The 23,619-nt window shown below is 42.8% G+C and overlaps 1 protein-coding gene across 1 annotated transcript in view; it reads right to left on the bottom strand.

The window, feature by feature from the left end:
* heatr1 (HEAT repeat containing 1) overlaps positions 1 to 23,619 on the bottom strand; it is a 65,656-nt gene that overhangs the window by 28,916 nt on the left and 13,121 nt on the right. Inside the window, 17 exon segments of the mRNA XM_034202176.1 lie at positions 295 to 416; positions 541 to 659; positions 785 to 937; positions 1,424 to 1,527; positions 1,651 to 1,779; positions 2,737 to 2,979; positions 9,141 to 9,269; positions 9,368 to 9,540; positions 11,138 to 11,330; positions 11,577 to 11,725; positions 12,318 to 12,450; positions 20,870 to 21,085; positions 21,810 to 21,931; positions 22,025 to 22,224; positions 22,501 to 22,589; positions 22,667 to 22,765; positions 23,212 to 23,316. Coding sequence (XP_034058067.1) covers positions 295 to 416; positions 541 to 659; positions 785 to 937; positions 1,424 to 1,527; positions 1,651 to 1,779; positions 2,737 to 2,979; positions 9,141 to 9,269; positions 9,368 to 9,540; positions 11,138 to 11,330; positions 11,577 to 11,725; positions 12,318 to 12,450; positions 20,870 to 21,085; positions 21,810 to 21,931; positions 22,025 to 22,224; positions 22,501 to 22,589; positions 22,667 to 22,765; positions 23,212 to 23,316 — 2,478 coding nt within the window.

The raw sequence follows: 23,619 nt of genomic DNA, 5'->3' as shown, positions 1-23,619 counted from the left end.
GTTTAATGAGATTAAATAAAGGGTTTTTCAGAGTGTCTTAACTCAATTAGACCACGTTTTCCTTTGGTAAGATTAAATTATGCATCAACATTAGCCTCCTTTAGCTTAGCGGGGGTGACGTGAAGTCACGTGACCGTGATGTAGTTCCTTTATAGCCCAACATTAGCCAACTTTAGCTTAGCGGTGGTGACGGGAAGTCATGTGATAAAATCTACATGAAGTGTGCAGCCCTATAGAGGAAGGATGTAGAAACAGAGGAAGGAATCTCTCTCTCACACAAACACACACACTCACGGGGTAGATGGCGGCGACGGCTCCCAGCAGCTGCAGAGCATTGTGATGCGTTTGAGGAATGTCGGAGAATCGGATACACTGAACCACCAGTTCCACGCTGAACTTCTCCTCCTCCAGGTGCTCTGAGAAAAGGGCAGGGGGGGAGACGTTAGGGTTACTTCTGTGGTGGAGGACAGTTAGAGGTGTGTTTCTTCTCCTGTGGTGGAGGACAGTCAGTGTGTTTCTTCTTCTGTGATGCAGACCTACCTGTCCCCGCGGCACCTCCTTCAGGCTTCAGTTTTTGGACAATGTTGAGCAGACAGCTGAGCAGCAGCTGCTTGATGTACTCAATGTTGGTGTCATCAGAGGGAGAGGAATCCAGACTCCTGAGGACACACACACAGCAAAACATTAACACACCCACACCAAAACATTTACACTAACAAACACACACAGCAAAACATTAACACACCCACACCCCTCTCAACTATCGAGGGCAGTGATTGGTTACCTGTGCAGCAGAGAGAAGAGAACAGGTACAAGGCTCTGCGCTCTCTTTAGCTTCTTCTTGTTCTGCAGCAGCTCTAGGATCAGAGAGACTCTCCTCCAGCACACAGCGCCCTCCTCTGGAGACTCCGGACCCCCGGGGGCCTCCAGAGGAATTCTGAACAGGAGACACAGATATCAGCATGAGGCAAATTCAAACTGAAAACTCACTTGATTGATTTTTTCCCAATTAAATAAGAAAATCCAGTTAAAAAAGTGGGTTTAAAAAAGGGTAAAAACTGTATTAAAAGTAAAGATGTGTACAATACACAAAATGGTACTTAGTTAAATTAAGTTGGACTCAAATCTGAGTTTCAGGATGCTTTTAAACTTTAATCTATGTGTAAATAAGTTAATAATTAAATAGGTAGATAAACAGATAGATAATTAAATGAGGCAATTCATTAAAAGATAAATAAATAAATGGATTGAATAATACATAATAATAAAACACACAAAGAAATAAATGAACAAAAAAATAAACAAGTAAAAAATTAAATGCATGAATAAATTGAAAATAAAGGGAATACTTTTTTTAAATAAGCTTTAAAGATAACAAATAAATAGATCAATAAATAAAAAAAGCTGAATAAATAATCGTTACCTCTGGCTCATCCTGCTGCGGCGTGTCTGCTGCACCGTCACCTTCACTTTGGGTTTCTCATGTGGAGCGAGCTCATTGGCTAACAGCTGACCGTGCACCGCGATCTGACGCAGAAATAAACAACGTTAGAGGACGAAGAACACGAGTTAAAACAGAGCTATGAGACACAGAGCAGTGAGACAAAGAGCAGTGAGACACAGAAGTAATATCCAGTGTCTCTGTCTCACCCGTTTGAAGACGCTGCTGATGGTGTCTGCCACTAGGGGGCTGCGACTCTCCGTCAGAACATCGAACATCGCCGTCAGCAGGCGCTGCTGCACCGCCTCCCCGAGAGCGGAGAAGAAGGGCTTCGTCATCTGCAGGAGGAAGAGGAGATAAATATAAACCATCAGGAGGAGGAGAGAGACTGCCCACATTTGAAACAAGATTGAAATCTCTGTAAAAATTGGTTTTAAGGCTTTAACCCTGGTTTAACACTGAATTCTATCTGGTTTTACCAACGTTTTTTTAAACAGTGTTAAAAAAATAGTTTTATCCCTGATATAATTCTTAAATGTAACCGTCAGATTATCCCGGGTTTAACCATGAATCACCTAAAATGTAATCCCTGGTTCAAGCCTGATACAAACCATGTTTACGCTGGTTTAAACTTATTTTGTCCCTGATTTAACCCTGGTATAAACCCCCGATTAACCCTGTGTTCAGCCCTGATATATTACCCAATTTAACCCTGAAAATTCCAGTTTTTACCTGGTGTAACCGTGATATAATCCCTGATTTAACACTCACATTTTCCCATGTTGAACCCTGAATCAACCCTAATGTGATCACCTGTTTTCCCCTGATTTAACTCTTATGTTTAAGCCTGATATAAACCATGTTTAACCTGGTATAAACTTGTTTTATCACTGATTTAAGCCTGTGTTCAAACCTGATATATTATCCAATTCAACCCAGGAAGGAAATCCTGTTTCACCCGTTGTAAAACTAAGATATCTCTGTTCTTAATCATCTTTTTTTACCCCGTTTGTAACGCTGATTTAACCTTGGTTCAAACCTAACAACCTTGATATAATTCCAGTATTTATCCCAGTATTTAGCCAAGTATAAACCCAGTATTTAACCCAGTTTATACCCAGAGATATCCCACAATAAACCCAGTATTTAACCCTGATATATCCCAGTAAAAACCCAGTATTTATCCCAGTAGTAGTCCCAGTATAAACCCCGTTTTTAACCCTGATATATCCCAGTTTAAACCCAGCATTTATCCCAGTAGTAGTCCCAATATAAACCCAGTATTATCCCCTGACCTGCTCCAGGGCAGTGGTCTGGCAGCTTGGCAGGTCTGGGTGCAGCGGGTGTTGGGTCTTCAGGACCCTGATGAAAAGATCCAGGCAGTTCTGGTCCTGGTCCAGCAGGGGGGCCGCCTCCTGGCTGAACTTCCCCAGGATCAGGAGCACCAGCTGGGCCTCGTCTCTCAGCAGGGGGGGGACGTCCGGAGCACTCTGATCCAGGAGATTCTCCAGGACTGGGAGCAGGCCCGCCAGCACCGACTTGGGGGGGTAACAGGGATTATTACATTTTTAAAAGAGATTAAACTATATGTTTCTCGTGGCTCAGTCAGTAGGGGCTTGGACTGGGAGCCGTAGGGTCGCCGATTCAGACTTAAAGTATGCAGTGTGGACTGATACTAGGAGAGGTCTCAGTTCACCGCCTACCCTGCCGTGCTGCCCTTGAGCAAGGCACCGGACATCCCCCTTCCCCTCTCCGCCATTTGGTGTCACAACATTTTTTAGGGCACAAAGGCCACATGCCAGGGCATAAAGCCCATTGAGGGAAACATTAGGATTTGGAGCTTACAAATAAATAACTTAACTTTCTGATAAGAAAAACACACGAATGACATGGAAAACAGATCACTTTTTTAATATCAATAATGTCAAACATTATATCATCATAGGCCTATGCCTCCTTAGTATTACCATTAATAAAAATGTATGAAATTGGTATGTTTTCTATCTACAACTTCTCCCATTCAAAAAATCCACGCATTTTAAAAGGTTTTTCGCCTGCCGTCTTGTCTGCAGACTTGTCAAAGCATTAATTCATGGTTTTTACTAACCGTTATCAGTATGTTGTTACTTCGGCATCATTTTGAAACGTGTATTACAATTCAATCATCATATGTTCATTTTGTTGTAGTTGGTTTCTACCACAGTATTTACATGGATATAAGCCCCGCCCCCTGGCCAGCGCATCTTGTTTGAATTATGCAAGTAAACACAGCTGACAGCCGCGGTGAAACTAGAGCGATTGCATCGAGTCCGGTGTGAACGCAGAATAATGCAGTTCAGAGACCAGACCACTGCTCTAACGCTTTTAAAGCAACTTCGAGATTTTAACAGTATGAGGGGCACAAAGGCCAAGGTGGCCGTAGGACGTACAATTATTTTCGGGGCATCACGGCCAGACCGACGGGCAACGACGGCCATGGCCGTGGACAAATTCCTACCCTGGTTATAACTAAATTAAGCCCCGTTTTCCTTTGGCAAGATTCAATTATTATTTTATAACAGAGATTTAACCACATTTATTATTTTAACGAGATTAAACCAAATGTTTTTCTTTGGTTTTATATAGATTTAACCACGTGATTTCAGTGTTTTATAATAAGATTTAACCGTGTTTTAAGCTTGTTTTAGAAGATTTAACCATGTTAAGGCGCAGCTTTTTTTTTGTCATACCCACTTAACGGGAAGAAACTCAGCTAACTGACGATATGAACCATTTTTACCGAAACAAAACACAACTCTAACGCTGAGCGTCTGAATTAGCACTAAGCGAAAGAATGCTAACGGACTTAGCAAATAACTCACGGTAGAAATATTTTATACTTTATCAGATCTACACAAACAAGATATCATCTGAAAACTGAGATTCCACAGATTACAATGGTATAAATCTCATCACTGAGTAGGGTTGGGAACCGAAACTCGGTTCCAGATGAGAACCGATAAGAAAATGCCGGGTACCGGGTACCCATACAAAATACACAATTTCGGTTCTGCTTAACGGTTCCTAAACGCGGTAGACCCTGTATTCCAGCGGGTCCGTCTGCACCGCGGTGCTGCGGTGACCCGGTGGAATACAGGGCGGACCTGGAGAATCACAGAACGGCCGGTCGTCAGCGGGCCGTTGACGGCCGGCTCGGTACGCTGACGGCCGGCACCGCCCTTCATTTTTTTAAACGGCATCATATAAATTGCGCTGACAGGCGACAGAGGTCCACAGTTGCCCCGCAGCGATGCTCCCCCGCCCTCCCGTAGACATTTCACGAGCTCAGTCACTTCATAACACCAAAGATAGGTCGCGGTAAACACTCTGAAGTGAGGCTCCACTACACTAAAAAATAAAAATAAAAGGCAAAGTATAATGCCTGTTAATAGCTTGCCACAGGCATATTGTGCAATACATTTGTATTGCATGTATATTTTTTAGTAACAATTTCAGTTAAAGCTTTTAAGAATAAATATATTTTTGTTATCTAAACGTTTGACCTCTTTATTTTACAATTTTGGAATCGAAACGGGGAATCGATAAGAACCGGAATCGATAAGCAGAACCGGAATCGAAATCGATAAATTTCAAACGATACCCATCCCTATCACTGAGTGACCAAAACTCGCGGCAGCAAAGACAATACACAACTTCACTTTGCATAGCCAAAACGGCAAATACGTCTTACCTTTGCTGTTTTCTGATCAAACGTTGTGTTCAATGTAGGGCTGTCAAGTTAACGCGTTAATAACGCAAACAAAATGTAACGCCACTAATTATTTTAACACGATTAACAGATGAGCATTTTTTGTCCTCTGAGTTTAAAATACCATCTACAAGCTGATGCTGATAGCAACGCTCCTGCCGTCCGCTTGTGGCAGACCACACTTCCACGCTAACCGGCAAGCACCGACTGGCCATCGGGAGAGGACCGGGAGGGTGTGTGTATGTGTGGCGCGAGCGAGCGAGAGAGAGACCTTACGTGTATTGTTGTTGTTAGCATCTGGTGCTAGCTAGCTGCGCTAACGGATATAAGGAGCTGTTTAAATGAAAACAGGAGCGACATTTCGCCGACAACTGCGCCGAGCACTTGACTTTATGCAGGAAGCCAGACAGTGGGACATTGTACGAAAAGTCAGCACACTCAGCACAGGTAGTGCGCGCAACATGATCACAGCGTCCAGGCAGCTCCCGTTCGAGCATATACACACACACACTATTGTATTATTGTATGAGAGGTTGCAGGTTGAATTGAGGCGAATATTTGTAATGTTCAGAGGTTGTTGTTTTTAATATTCATGAGAATTTTGTCATTGTTCAAATGATAATAAACATTTGCATAAAGCATATTTGTCCACTCATATGTTGATAAGTGTTAAAAACTATCCCTTTAGGTGCATTTAGAACAGATACAAAATGTGTGATTAATCGCGATTAACTATGGACAATCATGCGATTAATCGCGATTAAATATTTTTAATCGACTGACAGCCCTAGTTCAATGGCATTAAAACGCATACAACCGTTGGTGAAGGTTAATCCAATGTCTCTGTGTCACTTTGAAATTATTACTGATAATCCATCATAACATTTATGTCTGAGTTTTCATATAGAGTGTATGAGAGCCACAACCCTCTTCCGGTTTTGGGCATGCTGGCTGCGCTGCACCAATGGTAATGTTTAGATGGATTTTAGGAACTTCCCCTCGATTCTATTGGCTCTAACGGTTCAAAAGTGGTGTCAATCACCAAAATCGACCGATGGGTTCCAGAGATCTGGCAAATCCACCCAAATGACCCCAGAAGTGTTTTTTTTTTCTCTAAAAAAGGTCAAATTTAACTTGTTATGCATCAATCTTGATACAGCAGTGTTTCCCCTGCGCCAATGGAGCCCCCGCGCCTCCCCTGAAATTTGAAGTGTTTTTTTTTTATATATAGCACCAAATTGCAACTGAAGTAATCTATTTACGGTCACTGTTCACATTGAACATGTGCTCTTTTATTAAATAAACTAAACGCTTTCATTTTAAGTTGTGAGTTTAGTGTTTTTGACCCTAAGAAACACTGATGCATTAATCAATAACAATAATCCACAGCTCCTCTCTCTGCTCCGGAGGATTAAAAAAATATATATAAACAGGGCTCGACATTAACGACTGCCCGATGGCCCGAAGCAATCTAGTATTTAGCTCGGGCAATGAAGCCTCACCTGCTGGTTGCCCGATAGGGCAATCTATTAACGTGTCAGTGCCTGACACAGGGTTCCCGCGGGGTCTTAAAAAGCCTTAAATTTGATAATCTGAATTTAAGGCCTTAAAAAGGTCTTAAATATGACCAAAAAAATAAGAAAGGTCTTAAATATGATTTAGAAGGTCTTAAAAATGATGGGATTTGAAAGGTACTTCTGTGTTGTGATCGCGTCTAAAATGTGTTTTGGGGAAAATGTCCGGGCTGCAAAGTAACCAGTACGGTAATAGCCTTGCAGTTCCCCCCAACAATTTGTATTGAAATAAATCAACATGGAATCAGTAATCACTAACTTTGTTTCCCCCGGCCCCTTATCGGAGAACACCCAGCTAGTAACTTAGCAACCAAGCTTCAGCTAGCGGCAGTCACAAACTCATGTCTCTTCGAATCTACTTACAAATAAATATGGGGAAGTGCAAGTTCAACCGTATTTGGTTGGAAAACATCGAATTTAGTGCTTGGTTGAAACCAGTGGAGGGAACGTGTTTGAAGCCCGCTGCACCTTTTGCAAAAATAAATTAGCGTTTGTTTTGCTAATGTAGCGTTAGCTAGTGCAGCAGCTCCCGCAACAACACCGGGGGACCTCCGGGCGAAGTTTGCGTCTACGTCAACCCTAAAAGCGGAGGTGCTGTAGACGCTAAATACCGTAGCTAAACACCAATCATACAACGATGAAAGATTGTAGCCAAGGCAGCAGAGCTCTGAATATAGCGACACACACACACACACACACACACACACACACACACACACGGCAAAAATCATAATCACGATTATTTTTGGTCAATAATTGATATCAAGATTATTAAATACGATTATTCATTGACTTTGAAAACATCCATTTATTGAACTTTAAAACAAACTAGAGAATGTGGGAATGCTTTATGCTGAAAAGCTGAAGCTAAACTGCTATGCTGAAATGAAATGTGTAAGAAGAAAGTGAAGAATTTAGATTGAAATGATACATGAACACTGGGGGCTTGAATGTGTGATGAGAGAAGAAAAGAAAGTAAAAAGGCTTGGAAAAGCAGCAGAATATTTTAACTGCAAACTTCTGAACTAACTTGATGGTGAATGATCTGTCGCCATGCCAACGGCATTTGATGACACCCCATAATACGCTTAGATGTGTTGATGGCCGCATCCTTAACAAACCTGTGAAGTTTTGGGGTGTTGAGTATTTTCACTGAAGTTATGAGAAAGCCGTGTTTCATGGAGAGCATTGTGTCAAACGTGAAGCATGTCAAGGAAGTTGAGTATCTGAAGTGTAATTTTTGTGTACTTTCGGGTTAATAATGTGGCCTTTTTGGCAGTTTAACTAAAGGTGTGCTGCTGCTGTGAGGAAATATCAGCCTGAAATTACAATGGGCTTTAATGGAGGCATGTTGAAAGTTGTTGTCACTTCATGCCCTCAAGAGGCATTTTGTTTAATTATTTTTGCTTAATTATTTGTCATTTTTCAAGCTACGAGATGTTTTCATACGTTTGTAATGAAGAATTATGTCTCAGCAATGTAGGGTTTGGAAATTATGGCAGTTTTAAAAAAAGATATGAAGGCAAATTTCAAGATGTTCTACCCTCTAGCTGTGACATCAGGCCTCAGGCTCAAACATGACATTCCCAGAACAAATGACTATTTCTTCAAAAAACCCACTTTGGGTACATTTTCCATATCTCTGGCCCCCCTTGGTCGATTTTGATGATTGACATCTCTTTTTAACCGTTAGAGCCAATAGAATCGAGGGGAAGTTCCTAAAAATCCATCTAAACATTACCCATTGGTGAATACCAGAAGCTGTCATACACTCTAGTAGCTATCATAGTAGCTATATATGAAAACTCCGTTATTGACATAAAAATTGAATGATGGATTATCAGTAATCATTTCAAAGGGACACAGAAACATTGGATTAACCTTCAGCAGCGTTTTTATCGTTTTAATGCCATTGAACACAACTTTTGATCAGAACAACGGCAAAGGTAAGAATGTCCCGTGTTTGTTCCGTAAAGCTACGTGGTGTGATGTCTGGGTTTGCTTCCCATGCCACAAGTTCTGATCGCTCAGTATATTTCTGGAATCTGTGGAATCTCAGCTTGCTAATCGATATCTTGTTTGTGCAGATCCGATAAGTAATAAGGGTATTTTACCTTGAGTTCTGTGCTAAGTGCGTTAGCATTTTTTCGCTCAGGGCTAATTCAGAGCCTTTGTTATTACCCTTGTGTTTTGTTTAGCTAAAAATTGTTAATATTGTCTGATAGCCGAGTTTCTTCCCGTTAAGTGGGTATGACACATTCATAGGTTTTTAAATGTTAAGAAGCCCTGAGACACAGTTTCGTGAGAAAAAAAAACAGCAGGCCTCTGGGTTTAACAGGTTAACGAAGTTGACTACAGGTGTGTGTTGGTCTCTCACCGATCCGTTGACGTGTCTCAGGTTTCTCAGCAGACAGGTGGCGCTGTAGGACGGACAGCAGGACATCTGCACGCTCTGCAGCAGAGGCTGAAGAGAAACCACACTCTGATCCTGGAGGACGCCCAGAGCCTGCAGGGAGCAACAGTCATACGATAATCATAAGTCATAAGATATACTGTTGAAATTGTATTATATTTATCTCACATTAAATAATGTTTCTTGCTCACCTGGCTCAGGTAAGCGGGGTCAGCGATGATCTCCTCTGAGGTCTTTAGGAGCTTCTCTGTGATTGGCTGGAAGGGAGAGGCGCTGGCTGCTGATAGGTTCTGCAGAGCGCTAAGCCCCGCCCTCCTCACCTCCCTCACCGGAGAGGAGAGACAGCAGAGCAGAGAGGGAACCACTGGGGGGAATATAGAGAAAATATGCTAATTTGAGGCCACATTGCTTTGCCATACTTTAACAAAGAATATAGATTAAAGGTTTAAATTAATCTCCAGACTCTCCTCTTTATTGGACTTAAAGGGTTTTTTGAAAGACTGACTGGTTTTCCTAAAATCCCAGTTTAAGTTTAGTGAAGATCGGTCCGGCCGATAGTCGAACCTCAGATTGATGAGAAACAATACGGATTCCGTCCTGGTCGTGGAACGACGGATCAGCTTTTTATTCTCGCAAGGACCCTGGAGGGGGCCTGGGAGTACGCTTATCCGGTCTACATGTGTTTTGTATGAGGCGTATGACCGGATTCCCAGGGAGATACTGTGGGAGGTGCTAGTATGGGGTGAGGGGGTCTCGACTCAGGGCCATCCAATCTATGTACTCCCAAAGCGAGAGCTGTGTCCGGGTCCTCTGCAGTATGTCGGACCCATTTCCGGTGAGGGTTGGCCTCCGCCAGGGCTGCGCTTTGTCACCAATCCTGTTTGTGATATTCATGGACAGGATTTCAAGCGGTTTGGATGAGGATCAGCACCTCCAAATCAGAGGCCATGATTCTCAGCAGGAAACCGATGGACTGTCCACTCCAAGTAGGGAATGAGTCCTTACCCCAAGTGAAGGAGTTAAAGTATCTCGTGGTCTTGTTCTCGATTGAGGGAACAATGGAGCGTGAGATGGGCCGGAGAATCGGAGCAGCAGGAGTGGTACTGCAGTTGCTTTACCGGACGGTTGTGGCGAAAAGAGAGCTGAGCCAGAAGGCAAAGCTCTCTGTCTACTGGGCCATTTTTGTTCCAACCCTCACCTATGGTCATGAAGGATGGGTCATGACCGAAAGAACGAGATCACGGATACAAGCGGCCAAAATGGGTTTTCTCCGCAGGGTGGCTGGCATCCCCCGTAGGGATAAGGTGAGAATTTCAGTCATCCGGGAGGGACTCTGAGTAGAACAGCTGCTCCTTCACGTTGAAAGGAGCCAGTTGAGGTGGTTCGGGCACCTTGTAAGGATGCCACCTGTGCCCCTCTCTAGGTGTTCCAGGCACGTCCAGCTGGAAGGAGACCGAGGGGCAGACCTAGGACCGCTGGCCTTGGAATCCCCCAGTCAGAGCTGGTTGATGTGGCTAGGGAAAGGGAAGTTTGGGGCTCTCTGCTGGAACTGCTACCACGGATAAGCAGGAGAAGACAGATGGATGGAATTAGTCAGCGTTGTCTCGGTGTCTTCATGATATGAAATGGATCTCGCCTAAAGGGGATCAGAGTGACAAAAACTCCAGCTGCCTCGCCCATAGACATGATACATCTTCTGCTGGTGGGAAAGCCGAACACTTTAGGAAAACTGCTGCCACAGACACATTATACCGACTAAATACACAATAATCTCACAAATGGTTCATAAGGGCGCTCAGATGCTCACGGCAAAAACATCGAATCCATACGGTTTTCAGAAAAACCGGCAAAGCTGATAATCATCATTACTTTGAGCGAGACTGCAGCCGGTCACCTTGTTGCTAGGCAGACTGTAGTTTTTATCAACATGCAGAGTATAAACAGATGTGATTGGTCCTCACCGGGGGACTGTGCGGAGCTGAGTTCCTGCAGCATGACGGTGCTCTGATTGGTCAGCAGCGCCGCCCCCATGTACAGCGCCCGGGTCTGCAGGACAGCGTCCACCTGTACGTCAAGCTGGTCTCCATGGTTACCGACGTAACCCCACATCATGCACAGGAAGCGGAAGAGCAGCGGGGGGGAGGGGAAGTGCACCTGGGGGGGGGCGTTAATGTTAGATGTGTTAGAACATCCTGATTAAATTAAATCAAAGGTAAGCACATTAAAATGTAATGTAAACATTTATGTACAGTACTTGTATCACCTCCTCACATACCTTAGTTGTGTTAGATAACAAAGGAGACTTTAGCCAATAAATCCTGATTAAATTAACATGTTTTGTGGGGTTTTTTTGGACAAAATTAAAACATGATTATTATTTTATTTAATGACCTCACATACCTGTATGAGCAGCTTCATCAGGTCCCTGCAGGCTGCGGCGTTCGGGCCCTCAGAGGCCCCTCTAATGAGGAGGCTGGAGATCTGCAGCATCAGGCTCAGGTAACCGCAGGTGTTGTTGTCCAGCTTCTCTGGGTTCCACCACACCCCCGCTGCAAGGTTAATAAAAAAAAAAAAATCACAAAAAAATACACCATTTATCACAGCCACAAACTGCAAAAATATAATATTTTGTCTGATTTTGACCTTTCCGACAGTCCTTGAATGCGTGTGTGACACGCTTCAATCAGGAACATTTTAAAATAAGCTTAGTTATATTTTTTATTAAAACGGCTTCATTCTATAAATACAAAATTGCCAAAAATAAAGTCAGTGCTCTGAGCAGATCCTGGAAAATACATGAACTATAACATAACAAAATTAATTAAAATCTGCAAAATCTGTATTTATAGCCCTTTTCAAACCTTGAACACATTACAATTAAAGTGTTATAATAGTTCCATAGCACCCTGAAATAACTTTATTTTAGAAAAATATTGAACATTTTCCTTGGATAAACATTTCTGCATAGATTAAATACATTTTATATAAATAAATCAATGAAATGCTTCTTGTTTCCATGAATTATGGATTTACACTGCACAAAAGACTACCCATTATTGTGCTGTTTCCATTGAAAAAGGAAAAAACGAGTCCACAGGGAGGAAAAAATCTATTATATATATTATTAACATGATTTTGTACCTTTGAAGGCGTTGTAGGGGCAGCGCAGGTTCGAGATAAAGTCTCTGAGCAGAGTGACAAGGACGCTGCTGAACGTCAGCTGATCAGCGCTGAGCAGGAAGTGAGAGAACACCATGGAGAAGGACGACACTTCCTGTTTATATACAGAGGAAAATAACAATATTATTATAATATCCATTTAAAGATCTTTAATCAATAACCTGCTTCCTAGTATTCTTAAATGATCATTTTATATTTAGGGGTACAACAACGAATCAATAAAAATCAATTGCCAAAACAGTTGGCAACGAATTCAGTTATCGATTAGTTGGGTATATATTGTTTCTGTTTGAGGAGCTGTCTACGTCACTTCGGGAAAAAAAAACATTTGAAAAATGGCGGAGAGAAGCACGGTCCGACTAAAATCTTAAACAGCGTGGGAGTACTTCACTTCAACCTGTTGAGCCCCAAGCCTGTTTTTCAGTTCTCAGGCTCGAAAATGACATTTCCAGAACAAATGACCATAACTACACTTCTAAAAGGGGGAAATTAATAATCTTTTTTCTCAAAGTAATGATAAACCTGGATGTCTGGATTGGAAAGATCTAAAATACACCGAACATTGACGCATTTTTTTGTCTTTTTGCATGTTAGAAACGAGTTGGCGACACTAAAACTGCGAGATAATGTTTGTGTAGCAATAATACATGACCTTTCTCTTTCTCAACTCGGAGGGAAGTCGCTGCCATATGCCTTGTGAACACTCCGATAATGCCTCTCTACGTTACCTTTCTTTGGCAGAGCGACACTTGCTTTACAAATAAGACAAATAACCTTTGAATGTGACATCACAAAAAAATATTCTTCCTCCCATTCTGGGTGGAAGTGGTATGTCTTTAGCTTTTTGCTCGGTCCCGCACTCATTTTGTTGTTTGTCTCTTTAACTTAATTTGAGTTTTCCCGGCACTTGACTGATTTTGTATCGCTTTGCATTCTGGGTTAACAGACTGGAAAGCGATAGGTCGCTTTTTCTGTCAATCAAGTAAACTCCTGAATTAAGTGGCAGGGAGGCCAAGGGAGGAGGGATCAAAACTTGTTTTGTCTATTTTAACGGAGCTGGATTTTTATTTATTTATGAATGACTCGCGATCTACCAGCATTGCCAGCATTGGTCGACCGGTCGACCAGGGTAGGATTTTCACCGGCGGCCATGATGGATATTCTCATCGCTCTAACCGCTGGAGTTTCACCGCGGCTATCAGCTGTTTACTCCTGTCACTCAAACAGGACGCGCTGGAGAGGGGGCGGGGCTTATATCCATGTAAATACTGTGGTGGAAACCAACTACGACTAAATTAACCATTAATTTTACCGTGATTTAATTGTAATACACGTTTTAAAATGATGCCCGAAGTAACTAAATACTGATAACGGTTAGTAAAAACCATGCTTTGACAAGTGTGCAGAGAAGACGGCAGGCGAAAAACTTTTAAAATGCGTGTTCTCTGAATGGAGCGATCTCCATTCGATCAGATCAGAAACTAACCTGTATCTGCTCCATCCAAACTCACAACAACGTCCTAAAGACATAATTAAAGCAGCGACTGTATTCGCCATGACACAGACGGTCTGTGGTTTGTACTCGTTTAACTTTTGTCTAGTTTTTGAACAGATATGAGGAGCTGTGAGGAGTTGATTCACTGTGCTGAATGATGTATGTGCAGAATTTGACCCTTGAAGGCTGTTTCTTCTGCTCTGAAATGGAATATATTTGTTACATATTAATAGGTCTAATATTAATACATAGACCTCTCTGAAGAACCAGCACCTTACCGTGGTAGAGAGGTTTGTGTGCCCTGATTAACCTGGGGGCTGTGTTGTCTAGAACCTTGTGTTCCTGGTAGGGTCTCCCATGGCAAATTGGTCTCAGGCAAGGGGCCAGACTAAGATTGGTTCAAAAGACCTCATGAAAGAAAAAACAAGAAGTGAATATACCCGGCCCGGAGGAAGCCCGGGGTCCCCTTCTGGAGCCAGGCCCAGAAGGAGGACTCGTCTGCGAGCGTCTGGTGGCCGGGCTTGCCACGGAGCCCGGCCGGGCCCAGCCCGAAAAGGCAACGTGGGCAACACCTCCGCTTCTCCGTCCCGCGGGAAACAGCGATGGGGTCGGGTGCGCTGCCAGAAGGGTGCCAGTGAAAGCAGAGGGTCTCGACGGACCAGACCCGGGCGACAGAAGCTGGCTTTGGGGACGTGGAACGTCACCTCTCTGGAGGGGAAGGAGCCGGAGCTTGTGCGGGAGGTGGAGCGTTACCAGTTGGATCTGGTTGGGCTCGCCCCTATGCACAGCGTCGGCTCTGGAACCTTACTTCTGGATAGGGGTTGGACTCTATTCTTCTCCGGAGTTGCTCAAGGTGTGAGGCGCCGGGCGGGTGTGGGGATACTCACAAGTCCCCGGTTGGGTGCTTCGTTGTTGGAGTTTACCCCAGTGGACGAGAGGGTCGCCTCCCTACGCCTGCGGGTTATGGGGGGGAAAACTCTGACTGTTGTTTGTGCTTATTCACCCAACAGCAGTTCAGAGTATACGGCCTTCTTGGAGACCCTGGAAAGAGTCCTGTATGGGGCTCCTGAAGGGGACTCTTTAATCTTGCTGGGAGACTTCAACGCACATGTGGGCAATGATGGAGACACTTGGAGGGGCGTGATTGGGAGGAACGGCCCCCCTGATCTGAACCGGAGTGGTGGTTTGTTACTGGACTTCTGTGCAAGTCATGGATTGGCCATAACAAACACCATGTTCGAACATAAGGATGCTCATAAGTGTACGTGGTACCAGAGCACCCTAGGCAGAAGGTCCATGATCGATTTCGTTATCGTATCATCGGACCTGAGGCCGTATGTTTTGGACACTCGGGTAAAGAGAGGGGCGGAGTTGTCAACTGATCACCATCTGGTGGTGAGTTGGGTCGAGTGGCGGGGGAAGCCTCTGGATAGACCTGGTAAGCCCAAACGTGTAGTTCGGGTGAACTGGGAACGTCTGGAGGAGGCCCAAGTTCAGGAGGCCTTCAACTCACACCTCCGGCGGAGCTTTTCGGGCATTCCTGTGGAGGTTGGGGACATTGAACCAGAGTGGTCGGGGTTCAAAGCCTCTATTGCCGAAGCCGCGGCGGGGAGCTGTGGTCTCAAGGTCCTAGGTGCCTCAAGGGGTGGTAACCCTCGAACCTCCTGGTGGACACCGGTGGTCAGGGAAGCCGTCCGACTGAAGGAGGCCTTCAGGGATTTGTTATCCCGGGGGACACCCGAGGAAGTTGCAAGGTACCGACAGGCCCGAAGGGCAGCAGCCTCATCCGTGGCCGAGCGAAAGCAAGTTTGGAGAAGACATGGAGAAGGACTTTCAGGCGGCACCAAAGTTGTTCTGGAAAACTGTCCGACACCTAAGGATGGGACGTTGTTGACCTCAACTGATGGAGTGTTAGGGCGTTGGAAGGAACACTTTGAGGAACTCCTGAACCCGACAACTCCGCCCTCTATGTTGCATCATATTGGATAGGGGCTGAACTTGTGCTGGATTGGAATTGTTCCGATCATTCCCCTAGGAGGAGTTCGAAAGAATGTGCTTAAAATGCATGAAAAACGCACATTTTTCAAAATGGCCGACTTCTTGGGGGGCGGGGCTAATGAAAGCCAATGACAAATATGTCCGCAATTGTAGGAGGAACGTATGTGCCAAAATTCGTGAAGTTCTGAGAAACTATATGTGACTACCACACAATAGGGGGCGCTAGTGAGCAGTTTTTTTTTTACATTCTCGAAAAGGTCGTGGGCTGTGACGTGTGTCCCAAATTTTACGTCTGAAGCTCATTTTATGCTATCGCAATTTTTAAAAAATGTATTAGCCACGCCCACATTCTGCATTTGTCGCGACACTTTCAATCTCAGTTCGTAGTCAACCCCAGAGTAGGTGTAAAAAAATAAATAATAATTCGTCCATCAGTTCTTGAGTTATAAATTGGTGGTCTTTTTGGCGCCCCCTATAGTCCAAAATGATGTTGGTGTGCCTATTCCCCAAGACAAACTGAACCTGTCCACCAAAATCTGTGATGTTTGGATACATTATTGATGAGTTATGAGCATTTCTTTCTAAGCCCCGCCTTTGTGCGAGTACGTTTTGGTTAATGGCGGCAATATTTATCGTTTGAACATAATCATTTTCTTTGGTAATGTGTCTGACCCTGCACCGATACGAAGTTTGGTGTTGAAAAACTGAAAATTGAAATTTAAGTGAATATTTAACTGTTTATGTAAATTATGCCAATTTAAAAAAAGCTTAGGGTTCCAAGAGGATTATTTGTAGAGTAGGTCCACCCGGATGTGTGCAAAATTTCCGGTCATTCGGAGTTACGGTGCGACTTTGTACATTTATTCCGAAATGGGATTTTGATAGGTGGCGCTAGTGAGCAGGTTGGAATATTTAATTTAAAGTGCCTGTGACATCATCCAAACCCATCAATTTGAGTAAATATTGTCCGCTTGAAAATCGTTACTGAACTGATTTTGGATATTTGTACTTTGATAACCATTAATCTGCCCTTCAATGTTGACCATTTTCTGGATCTTCTCTGGGATTCTTCAAATCCCGCCAAATTATGTGTGACGTCATTGCGGGCACAGCGCTCCAGCTGCACCGTTCAGGATCCCAGCATCTGCATGTAAACGCACGATGGTGCACACAGCAGCAAGCTCAGACAGGGATGACAGTTTAATTTTGAACGTGTCTGAGAGCTCATATGAGGCTGAAGGATTGGTTTATGTTGTATCTGTTAGAAGTTTAGAAATTAGGTGCGTCAATATGGGCGATCATACGGTCATGTAGCCAGTGGTGGACTGGGACTAAAAATCATCCCGGGACTCTCGACAGGCCCACTTCGGTACCAACGGGGGGGGGTGGGGGATGTGCTAGTGACTTATCCGACCGGCCCACTTCGGTACCAGCCCATCGGGATTAAGTCCTAGCTATATCGTCTGCAGTTCTAGGGTTAATATGAATCTAATATGATAGTCATCGGTCTAAATTCGATTTCAAATGATTAACTGTGTATGTAATGAAGATCATAGTGTGAATCAACTTTCCTAACCACTGTCTTTTAACTGATTTAAATGCGGAAACTGGGCTTATTCATCAGAATTTCGTATGACTTGACTTGCTTGACCTGAGCAATGACTTGACTTGCTTGACTCTCATCACAGTGACTTGGGACTTGCTTGATACTTGTAGGTCAAGACTTGAGACTTGCTCATGACTTGCACATGTAGGACTTACTCCCACCTCTGGTTATTTGTTAATGTAACCCAATTTGTGTTCTTTGAAATTGAAAAGGATATCGCATTGTGTTTGTTACTTTTGTTGCAGTTGTATACGTCTTAAGTGTAATTTGGCTTGACTTCCTATTTATGGACATGCTTTTATTTTGAAGGAGAGGTAGCTCTTTTGTTGACAGGAAGTTGTTGTTGCTTTGGAAACAACGTGACGGAGATTAACGGAGAAAACTAATATCTACATATAAAGACGGAGAAAGTAAACGATACCGTTTATGGTTAAGTGTTAGCACCCCCCGAAGAGGCACAAGCTCTTACGTTGATATTAGAGATTTCAATAAATTCAATTTTGAAAAGAAACGGGGGAAAAACGAATAACGAAATTGAAACCCGAATAGTACTCCAACGAACGAATATTCCAGTGACGTGCGGTGAGGTTCATGGCTGGTGAGGCACTGACTTTTTCAGAGTCAGATTTACAAATATTATATTCTGACCTTAATCGAAATATTCTGTTATTTTCAAAAGCTTTTTTGGTCTGATGTTTCGATTCATTTTAAACAGACCGTTCAACAAAAGGATACCCAAAATCTAAATATTGGATTGTTCTTTCTTAGTAAGATCCCATTTTCATTACCAATGTGGTCTTACCTTGACTTGAAGATGAAGTCCATGCTATCCTTCTGGACAACAATCTCTATTACTTTTTTGTAAAAGTCCTCCTTATCTTCCTCTCGTTTCAAAAGTCTAGTTTGTTGTTTGCATCTACGGTCTACCGTCTCTGCGTAGAATAACAGTAGCAACGAGGACCTGTGGGCTCACGTGCGCCCCCTTCAGTGCGGCAGAGGTTATGGCTGCCTCCCCTGGTGCTTTTTTCATTGCCGTTGTACGGCGAGCCTAAATATCATATATACGTGAAATAAGTTATTTAGAGACTATGGATGGCGAGGATAAATGTAATAAAGGGATCTACAAACATTACATTGGTGACATACAGTGAGATGGTGCAGGCATGCGCTTAGGGCCCGCTTTCCAGACAGTTTCTGTGAGGTGACTAGGGTTGGGAACCGAAACTCGGTTCCAGATGAGAACCGATAAGAAAATGCCGGGTACCGGGTACCCATACAAAATACACAATTTCGGTTCTGCTTAACGGTTCCTAAACGCGGTAGACCCTGTATTCCAGCGGGTCCGTCTGCACCGCGGTGCTGCGGTGACCCGGTGGAATACAGGGCGGACCTGGAGAATCACAGAACGGCCGGTCGTCAGCGGGCCGTTGACGGCCGGCTCGGTACGCTGACGGCCGGCACCGCCCTTCATATTTTTAAACGGCATCATATAAATTGCGCTGACAGGCGACAGAGGTCCACAGTTGCCCCGCAGCGATGCTCCCCCGCCCTCCCGTAGACATTTCACCAGCTCAGTCACTTCATAACACCAAAGATAGGTCGCGGTAAACACTCTGAAGTGAGGCTCCACTACACTAAAAAAGAAAAAGAAAAGGCAAAGTGTAATGCCTGTTAATAGCTTGCCACAGGCATAGCTCAGTTAAAATAAAGCACAGCTATTGTGCAATACATTTGTATTGCATGTATATTTTTGAGTAACAATTTCAGTTAAAGCTTTTAAGAATAAATATATTTTTGTTATCTAAACGTTTGACCTCTTTATTTTACAATTTTGGAATCGAAACGGGGAATCGATAAGAACCGGAATCGATAAGCAGAACCGGAATCGAAATCGATAAATTTCAAACGATACCCATCCCTAGAGGTGACGCATTTTCATTTTCTGTTTTCATTTCTCTGTTTACAGCTCCGTATATCCGTTAGCGCAGCTAGCTAGCACCAGATGCTAACAACAACAATGCACGTAAGGTCTCTCTCTCGCTCGCTCGGGCCACACATACACACACCCTCCCGGTCCTCCAGATGGCCAGTCGGTGCCTGCCGGTGAGCGTGGAAGTGTGGTCTGCCACAAGCAGGCGACAGGAGAGGGGCTGTCAGCATCAGCATCAGCTTGTAGATGGTATTTTAAACTCGATGCGCTCTGAAACTACGGGGCGGCCGAGGAAAAAAAATACACATGCGTTAATCGCATTAAAATAATTAGTGGCGTAAAGATTTTTTTATTATCGGTATCGGTCTTGAGAAGCAGGAAGTTATCGGTATCGGTTTCAAAAAACCAATATGCATCCCTAATAATTTGGGCTATAAAAAATGTGTGGCGCGAGCGAGAGAGAGAACGGGCACACCTTACGTGTATTGTTGTTGTTAGCATCTGGTGCTTGCTAGCTGCGCTAACGGATATAAGGTGCTGTTTCAATGAAAACAGAGGAGCAACATTTTGCCGACAACTGCGCCGAGCACTGGACTTTATGCAGGTAGCCAGACAGTGGGACATTGTACGAAAAGTCAGCACACTCAGCACGGTTAGTCCAGGCAGCTCCCGTTCGAGCATATGCCTCGAGTTGCACATAGCTCCAACAATCCATCACAGTGCACACACACGTTTTTTTTTTATCCGATTAACCTTAACTCAAGGCCCGACTTCATTTTATGTGAAAAAGAATAGAATATGTTTATTATACGATTACATGCAGCTTTACAGAAGCACATTGCCAATAAACAACATGTCCCACAATGCATCTCATTTTGTGACATGCACACTGAAGAGACTTGCAATTATTTGCCCTAGACTTCTGCATTCAGACGTAGTTAATTATGAAGTTATTACCCTATCCGATAATAATCCAATGCAGAGGCAATAATGTAATACATTATTTTATATATTTATATCGTCTTAAAGTTACAACCGGCCCTTTGAGTGCAACCATAATGCTAATGTGGCCCGCGATGAAATTGAGTTTGACACCCCTGCCTTAGACCCTATAGATATTCTTTATTAATTTAGCTGTTTTTTCTAGGTTTTTTTTATAACAATATATTGACAAAAACCTTTTTGGCCATTAAAAAAGAAAATTGCATAATGTTTTACTTATAAGAACCCTTTGTTAGAAAAATAAACTACTACTAAAAGTTTTAAATATATTAGGAAACTGTGTGAAAAGTGCTTTTTATTAAATACAAATTAAATAGTAGAAAGCAGTTCTAAAAATGATCAGAAATATATATGAAAATCATAAAAAATATATGTAAATGTTATACATGTTGACTCGTAATACTCTGTCAATAAAAGAGTATTTCCATACTTCATACAATCATTTGAATAATTATGGATAAAGTCAGTGTACAGACTCTGACCTGAGTCTCTGTGGAGGAGGGTGGGTTGTCACCCCTGCAGGCCTCCAGCAGGGGGCGCTCCAGCAGCTGGAAAACACTCTGGGCAGTGATGATGTGCTGCATCTCGCTCAGCTCCCCCAGGACCTGCAGCAGGACCCGGGTCAGAACCACGAATGAGGTCCGCACCCCGAGGGAGGGGCCCTTCTGCTGCTCCACCAGCGCAGACAGCTTCTCCAGCTGAAAGACAACATAAAGACATTTAAAATTTTAATAAACGCATTTACAGACTTTATTTTTCTGTATTAACCAATAACTTTTTGATATATTTTTTTTAATATCATAAAAGTGTTTTGGTTATTTTTCACATGATCTCAGTAATTTTTTCACATTGAATTTCCACATTTTTCTTCTTTTTCTATATTTAAAATGTTATGTTTCAAACATACTGAACAACATACATTTATCTTTTTAAATGCCTTTGTGATGTGCTGCAACCCATTTTCCCCTCGGGGACAAATAAACGCATACTACTACTACTGTAATTTTTCCATTTAGAAAATATTTAACCTAATTTTTGGATATTTTTCAGATTGTTCCGTTACAGTTTGAAAAAATGTTTGGGGATATTTCTTATCTATTTAAAAGGGTATTTTTCACTTATATATACATTTCAGATAATCTAAATAATTTTTCACTTTTATTTTCCGCCATCGACCTGTTTTTCACATATTTTAGAATAATGAACTAAAATATTTGAAATTGAAAAAGACAGTAAAAAGTAACATTACATTATTTAAAAAAAATAATATTATTAAAAATAATATTTGCTAAAAATGTCTGTAGAATAGTTGTAATACATATATTACAAATAATGAAAAATGTCTCAAAATGTGACATTTAAAGTTAAAACAGACGCTGAGACTTCGGGTTTATGCAGGTTTCTGCTAGGTTATGGACTCACAGCATCTCGTCTGCAGAACTTCTCCATGTCGGAGATGTTTTTGGTCATCGTGGAGACAAGGCGCTCATTAACAGTAACCAGGAAGTCTGGTTCAGATTTCGTCTTCATCAGCGCCTCCAGCTCTGACCGGAAACAAAAACAGATCTCTTATTGTTATATAATCCTGAAATGAGATAACTGAACAAATTAAATATATATAATGCCCTCAGCGTTACCTTGTTCCCAGGTGAGGGTGAGGGGATGAGTCCTGAGGAGGGGACACCGGATGAGGCAGGATAAGAGGGGAAGGTCATCAAGGGAGGAGAGCACGAGGAGGGGGAGGAGCCTCCAGGCCGCCCTCTGCAGCCGCTCAGCATCCCCATTTCCCAGCCGCGGGTCGGACAGCAAACGCAGCGCCTCCGTCAGCACCGGCAGCCTGCAGCAGAGAACACACCATTCATAGGACAGAGGGAAAATATTTATTCAACTCTTGTCTCCTAACTCGAACACTATTTTTTCTATGAGTTAAAGATACATTCTAAGAGAAAATTCAAAGTCTGAGAAAAAAGTCAATATACGAGAAAAAAGTCCAAAACCGGGAAAAAAGTCAAAATATGAGAACAAATTCAAAATATGAGAAAAAATAAAAAAATTGGAAAAACGTCAAATATTGATAAATATGTGTGTGTGTGTGTGTGTGTAGTTCACTGACCAGGCCTCAGCATGGGACAGTTGTCTTCTGAGCAGCAGGGACAGTAAATTGGTCACCACGTCCTCAGGGTCCAACACATCCAGCAGCACCTGGACAGAAAAAACGTCAGATCTCTGGCGCTATATATATTAAATCAATATATAAATGTATTATAAACCCCCCTCACCTCGAGGACTTTGACGGCGGCTGCGGCGACCGTCGGCTCGTCGTCATGCAGACTCTCTATCACAACGTCTCTGAGGAACGCTGCATTCAGATTCTGCTGCTAAACACAAACACATCGGGAGAGAAAGGGTTATTATTTTTAACAGAAAAAGCTAAATATCTGCAAAAAAAAAGTAAATATTACAAAAAAAGTATTACGAGAAAAAAGTTTAAATATATACACACATATTTATACCTTCAAAAAAAAGAAGTATTATAGACAGACAGACAGAAGATCTCAAAGACTTGCAATAGGTAAGATACAAATATTTTAAGGAAAACATGTCAGATTACTTTGAGATAGAATTAGAACATTTTGAATATATTTTGTCAGAATTATTAGGAGAAAAAATTAAAATAAGAATTTCACATTTAAATTGGGTCGATCTGAAGATGTGATATCTTCAATGAAACAGAGGTAAATATAGATCCAGAGACTGTGTTTTGTTGTCTGCAGTGATGCTAACTGTCTGAGCTGTGTGCTAACAGGAAGTGAAACATGGTTACCTGGTAGGTGATAGCGTCCTTAAGGTGAGTCAGAGCGGAGACTCGGACCACCGGCTGAGGGTGTTTGAGGCTGAGCAGCAGAGACGTGTCCGAGTCGCCCAAGATCTGCAGAAAGGAATCGGGTATTAGTTATTATTATTATAACGATAAATTCTCCTTGATTCTCATTGAGATCATCGAACTCTTTTTCAAGAGAGAGACCTATCCAACATGGCAGCAAGTAGGTTACAACATGAACATAAAACAACAGAACACAAAAGGACATCGTATTTACAGGGCTACATTTACACAAGTACCAACAGTATATTTATATCTCGCCCTGTCAATAAGCCTCACCTTCTTGGCAAAAATTGTATTGTTTTTTAAGTGGTGGAGAGACAATGCACAGTTTGACCCACTGCTGTCACC

Source organism: Gymnodraco acuticeps, unplaced genomic scaffold (assembly GCF_902827175.1).
Source record: "Gymnodraco acuticeps unplaced genomic scaffold, fGymAcu1.1, whole genome shotgun sequence".
In the NCBI taxonomy this organism is placed as follows: domain Eukaryota; kingdom Metazoa; phylum Chordata; class Actinopteri; order Perciformes; family Bathydraconidae; genus Gymnodraco; species Gymnodraco acuticeps.
The sequence above is the reverse complement of the archived record's forward strand: the minus strand, read 5'-3'. Positions and strand labels throughout refer to the sequence as shown.